This window comes from Frankliniella occidentalis, unplaced genomic scaffold, assembly GCF_000697945.3.
Source record: "Frankliniella occidentalis isolate FOCC.00 unplaced genomic scaffold, Focc_3.1 Scaffold10, whole genome shotgun sequence".
In the NCBI taxonomy this organism is placed as follows: Eukaryota; Metazoa; Arthropoda; class Insecta; order Thysanoptera; family Thripidae; genus Frankliniella; species Frankliniella occidentalis.
This window is the reverse complement of record NW_026267140.1, coordinates 2,884,880-2,890,751: the sequence shown is the minus strand read 5'-3', so window position 1 is coordinate 2,890,751 and position 5,872 is coordinate 2,884,880. Positions and strand designations below refer to the sequence as shown.

At 54.5% G+C, this 5,872-nt stretch overlaps 1 protein-coding gene across 2 annotated transcripts in view; it reads right to left on the bottom strand.

Moving 5' to 3' along the window:
* Positions 1 to 6: 6 nt before the first annotated feature.
* The window catches only part of LOC113212433 (organic cation transporter protein), a 31,003-nt gene continuing 25,137 nt past the window's right edge, over positions 7 to 5,872 (bottom strand). For both annotated transcript variants that reach the window (XM_052277430.1, XM_026431120.2), the window contains exons 2-10: positions 3,625 to 3,782; positions 3,224 to 3,461; positions 3,015 to 3,124; positions 2,366 to 2,689; positions 1,814 to 1,958; positions 1,595 to 1,719; positions 1,285 to 1,505; positions 627 to 808; positions 7 to 475 (exon numbers count right to left, since the gene is read on the bottom strand). In XM_052277430.1, coding sequence (XP_052133390.1) covers positions 17 to 475; positions 627 to 808; positions 1,285 to 1,505; positions 1,595 to 1,719; positions 1,814 to 1,958; positions 2,366 to 2,689; positions 3,015 to 3,124; positions 3,224 to 3,461; positions 3,625 to 3,767 — 1,947 coding nt within the window. In that variant the 5' untranslated portion in view covers positions 3,768 to 3,782 and the 3' untranslated portion in view covers positions 7 to 16. The remainder of the gene's footprint in view (positions 476 to 626; positions 809 to 1,284; positions 1,506 to 1,594; positions 1,720 to 1,813; positions 1,959 to 2,365; positions 2,690 to 3,014; positions 3,125 to 3,223; positions 3,462 to 3,624; positions 3,783 to 5,872) is intronic.

Genomic DNA, 5,872 nt, shown 5'->3' with positions numbered 1-5,872 from the left:
GGGGGGGGGGGCAAAATTACAGGTGCACTGTCACAGTCTCCGGCTCGGCGGCAGGGCTTGTCGGTGCGCTGCTGTTCTCTGCAGGGGCGGCCTGCTGAGCCGCTGTCGGCGTCGTGCTGCCCTTCTCGGGGACGGTGACCTGCACCGTGCCCATGCTGCACACCGACGTCTTCTTGTGCGGCCTACCCGACATGCTCGTTACCGAGATGCGTGTCGGGCGCGCGGTTACCGATGTCTTCTTTACGGGGTGCTTGAGGTCGCCGGTAATGTCCACGATCACGTCCCCGCTACCCCCGTTAGCGGTGGGGGTGTCGGCCCCGCCGCCTTTCTTCTTCGATTTACCGATGTTCTCCGCCTCCTCGATTGTGTCCGGCAGCTTGGTGTTGTGCGTCTCCGGGAAGACGAGCGCGAGTAGACCACTAATCAACGACATGGTGCCGAACAGGATCACGGGCAGCGACTCCAGAATGCGGTTCTGCGATTAGAGACCATTTAGTCACTATTTGAATAGCTCGATGTACAGTAAATATCGGAGCCCGTGTTTCAGAGGCGTCTTTGAAGAGGCACATTAAACACTGTTCCAAATTTACGTCGTTTCGCACTGTCCCCGTTCTCTCTGTACTCACCAGGAGTGGGGCCTGCGGTGCGATGATGGAGCCAATGCGGCCAAATGCCGAGCACATGGCAAATAGAGAGTGGCGCACATTCGTGGGAAATAGTTCAGCCGTCAGCACGTACAGCACCGTGTAGGATACGGTGATGCCGAATTTGCCGATGAGATAAGTAACGATGCGAATCCACTGCCACACTGCAACACAAACAAGCGAGGGGGGAGGATGACGCAGGGGAAGATGAAGACCAGAGAACCTCTACTCGCACAGTGAGGGTTGTATAGCTAGCGACGACACGCATCGCACGCACCGGCAGCTGATTCATACCGCCAACATTCTTAAGTAGACAGTTGCGCACGCACACATTCGAGCTGGTGCACGCAGATCGTACCGGTCGTCTCTGGCAACGACATCTTACAGCCCGAGCGAATAGGCAACCCGCAAGCATTTGGTTGTACAGTACCCATCGCGATGCGTAAGTCTATGTGCGGCACAAAGCTTGGCTTTGTCGTAAATCTGCGACAGCCGACAACCCATCATTGCTTTTTGATTCCAAGTCGACATGCGAAGTGCTTGTAAATTTGCAATTTCAAATTATAATTTTACGGTACACATAATGTAAAACTGTCCCGTAATCCCGCTACTGTTTTTCCACCCTCCTCCGGACACTCACCCTCCGTGTCGGGCATCAGCAGGAACGCCAGGCAGGACAGGCCGGTGAGCACGAGCGAGGCGCACATGGACATGCGCCGGCCCACCCGCTCCATGAGCATCCACGTGACGAGCCCGGCTGGCACCTCGATCAGGCACACCAGCATGAAGTTGAGGTACAGGTTGCCCGAGACGCTCACCGAATTGAGGGACAGCCCGTAGTAGACGAACGTGTTTGTAATCCTGGAGGGCGCAACGAGACGACGGTGTTTGAGTTTCTCGCCACAGGCAACTCATTGGGCATTTTCGGACCAGAGCAAAATGTTACGCACCAGCAGAACGAGCACGTCAGGAGTCGAACCCGCAGAACCTTGGACTTGAACGTCTCCTTCAGGGCCCACCACGTAGACGGCGTGTCCTCTCTGTCGTCGTCTTTGAACGCCTTCTTTGCCTTTGCCTAACAAACCGAAGCAAAAGGGGTAGGGGGCACATGAAAGCACACGGTGCAAAGAGGAAATTGCGAGTGACACATTCGGAAGAAGAGCTCCTACCTCTTCCGCAATGCTGGCTTTCATCTCTTCCAGGTCCAATTGTTTGGTAGACATCTTGTTCATGACAGCCGCCCTTCTTATGATGATCCTGGCTTCCTTGGTGCGGCCCTTTGAGCACAGCCATCGGACGGACTCCGGCAACATCCTACAAAATGTAAGAGGTTTTCAGATACCTGACACAATAAGCCTCCCGGACAAAGCATTCAAGAACTCGGTCCAGGTCATGAAAGGAAAAGTAGTAGAAAGCGCCTAGTGAAGTCTCCACAAGACCTCCTACAAGAGGCGGCTACCCCGGCCGGCACGTAACTTAGTCACACGGTAAAAACAGACTTTTCATTTTTTAGTAAAATGGGAACATTTTAAGAACTCTCATGATTTGAGAAAAGAAAAAGTCCTCAGATTACGAGGAATTCCTTCAAAAATGTAGGAATTTCCCTCAAAATCTGAGCAGGTTTTTTTTTTTAAATCAGAAATTGTTTTTACCCTGGAACTAAAACATTGCATTTAAGTCCTCCAAAACTAACTACACCACGGACGCACGACAGTTCTCACCACAGCACGGCGAGGGAGAGGATGGCGGGTCCGTAGAAGGCGCGGAGGATCCAGCGCCAGTCCTGCAGCGCCCAGGCCACGCCGCCGAGCAGCGCCTCGCCCACGGCGTACACCGAGTGCGTGAAGGCGCTCCACATGACGCGCTTCTGCGGGCCCATCAGCTCCATGCCCAGGATGAACGAGGCGCTGTACAGGCCCGCGTTGAACAGCGGGTCGAGGAACTCGAACGCCAGGAAGAAGACGTAGTTGGTGGCGTACGAGCGCAGCATGCCCATGACCCCGGCCAGCCCCAGGCCCAGCAGCAGGATGGTGCGCCGCCCGTACCTGTGGGCATCGTTGGGAACAACGTTACCATAGGCACTCTCGGGTGAATGTCACAGATGTCAAGCAAGTCAAGCAATTCCACTGAGGGATCGTACAGAAAGTACGCCCGTTTATTCGCAGATCCGTTGGTCAAATTACAGGAGCTGAGCGCCTGCGAGAGTCGGGGTAGGCCACCCCGCACTACACGCATGCACGGCAGACCAGATATTGCCTACCTATCAGGCGCTATGCGAGCTTTCGGAGGCTCAACTTGGCAGGTTCGTATAACAGGTCATATTTTACTTGTTTGTTTCATGCTCAACTCTTCTTAACTCGCCTTGCTTACCTGTCCGACACAAACCCGGCAATCGGCATGCCGAAGAGACGGCCGATGTTGTTGATGGTGCCGACAAGCGACAGCATCCAGTGGCTGTTGCCGTCACACGTCATGTTCCACTGCAAACACACACAAAGGTAACACGCCGCGCCAAGGCAGTCCACGGGCCGGTGTAAAGGCATCCTTAGGGGCGTCCCCTCGGGTTATCAGGACCGCACCTCACTCATGATGGACAGCGTGGCCTTGGGGTACACCCACTCGGTGCACGCCACCTGAACGTCGTCCCTGAACATGGAGGCGACGCACGAGCCGTTCTCCGGCAGCACGGCGCCCTGCACGGCCTCGTAGCGGTGGCAGCCGACCGGCCGGCCCGAGTCGAAGGGCACGGCCGAGGTCAGCCATGGCGGCCGGAACTCCGTCTGCAGCGGGTCCTCGCCACACTCGGGGATTAGACATCTGCGGGGCAACACGACGGGGAAGTATTAGACACGACTGAGTCACATCTGTTGTGGGGATAGCATTAAAATAAAGCCAACAAAATTAGTGGCGAAGAATGAAATGAAAAGGTGTCATTGTCATTCTCTTTTTAATGTGAAGACTTCGTGTCGTTTGAACATACCTGTGCTCCACCTGCATGGCCGTGAACACGTAGGTGAGGTAGAAGACGGCGTGGAAGACGATGGGCACGCACAACAGTCCATAGCTGATGAGCTGGAACTTCCCCCAATGGCCCAGCTGCTCGAGTGCGCTGTCCAGCTCCATCCTCTTGGGCCTTGTCTGAAAATAAAAGAATGACACATCTCATTTGGTGCAACGTGAGCATTATCGTCATCACGAAAGGACCCCATGTGTAACCCCGATGTCATCTGGTAAGAGCGTTGTGTACTCTTAGTTTGTTCACACATGCTCCCCGCAGAAAATCGTAACCCCCCATTGATTTCCGGTGCCGGGTGAACACATGATTCCCAGAATTGTTGTTGCCATCTCGGCGTGAACCGAGAAGGAAGAAGACGGGTGGTATCATAACGTCGACCACGTGGTGGTGTGCGCGTCCGCCCCGCCCCGCCCTGCCCCGCCCTGCCCCGCCCCACCCCGCCCCGCCAGGATGAAAAGCTGCAGGCCGAGTCCGGAAGTGACGCCACCGCCTAAAGCCCTAGCCAAGGACGGACAAACATCATGGGCGACATGAGACGCACGTTATCGAGCGACAAACGGCATTCGTGTCTTGACTTGATTTTCGCGTTTTTTCTCCTGTTTTGGTGTAGGCATATTGAGCACAAAGGGAACTGGAGCACAGTCGGCACTAGGCAGTATTTCTTTCGAATTTCGTATATAGTTTTATGCCTGATTTCACGTTCATTTCGCCCAAGCCTCAACTAAATGGACAAAATTGGTCGTCCTTTAGTCTTACATGAAACTAAACTAGACAGTCCTAAGAGTAGAAATGTAGTATTCTCAGAATGGATCGAGTTTCCCTTTCAGGCGTGAGGAGGCGCTGAGCGTGAGCGCACAGAAGCCGGAGAGAGGCCCGCTCCGTCTGTCAGTGACCCGGCCATCCATGCATAATTGACCGAGCAGCCCCGCGCCGCTCAACGGGGGGGCTAAGGTGAGCTGGGCAGCGCGGCCCCGAAGCCCCAGAGCAGAACAGTCGCAGCGCCCCGCCCAGCGCACATGCACCGCCCCGCCCCCTTACCGGGCGGGCGGGCAGTGCATCGGCACTTAATTTGGGCACCGTCAACGGCAGCCACGTGTGCCCTCCCCCCACCGCCTCCCCACCTGCCCCGCGCTCGCTCTCCTTCCTGTCGGCGTTGTCATCGCGGCCCGCGGCGGCGTGGCGCGCAGCTGAGTGGCCTTGCCTGTCGATCCAAGGGCAATCGAGGAGTGTGTTGTACATCCCTGATATCGACTGCTCTATCAGTCGCGCCGTGATCCCCCCCGCGGCGTGCCGCAGACCGCGGGCGAGGCATCCACAGACTTGGCCGAAAGTGACACCTGTGGGTTGTCGGATCAGAGGGCTGTGCATATGTTTGTGCGAGGGTGACCATGAGGTCGGGACGAAAAGCGGGCGGGTGGCCAAAACTTCATTTAGTGGGAGGGAGGTCATGTCGCACCTTTCGGCTCCTGACTGGCGAAATATTGCAGCACGAACTACCCCAGCTGCGTTAGTACGCGACTCGGGCGTCGGACTTTTTCGGAGAACACTTTGATCAGTGGATAAGCAAAGCATTGCAAATCGAGGAGTGCTGCGTTTCGCTTCCGCGAGAGCGACAACGTGAATCCAATTATATCACCCCTAGGAGAGTAATAATTGGTATCTTTTCACTTATTATATGAAGAGAAGGTGGCAAGACGGCTGCTCGTTTGTATGGAGCATAACAACACAAAACAAACCTACTGAAAATCACGATTTTCCAGACTGCATCACTCAAATTTGATGGTTCTCGTATGGAAGATGAGTGATGAAAACTACGGTGAAGTACGGTAAAAGATTGAAGCAGAATTTTAAATGTGTTGATAGGAACCAGCGTTGTGCTTTGTTTATTGGTCTTCGCTACGTCACCAGGCGGCCATCTTCTCTTCTCTTTATTCTAAGTGACTCCCTCATTGTTAAGCGCCGTTTGTGGGGTCGGGTGCAGAGATACATCATAATAACGCTCATACTGAGCGATGCAATGAAGAAATTATGAAGGTCAAGTTAGGTGATGCAGAAATACGTTGTTGAACACACGGGCGAGGAAACATGACATGAACTATTCGTCTTTCCAAAAATATTATCATATTATGCGGGGATACCTTGTCACCCTCTCGGTCACCCTGTATGTCCGAAGAGAAAGTATAAGCTATGCACCACCAGTCCCTCTCGCGGA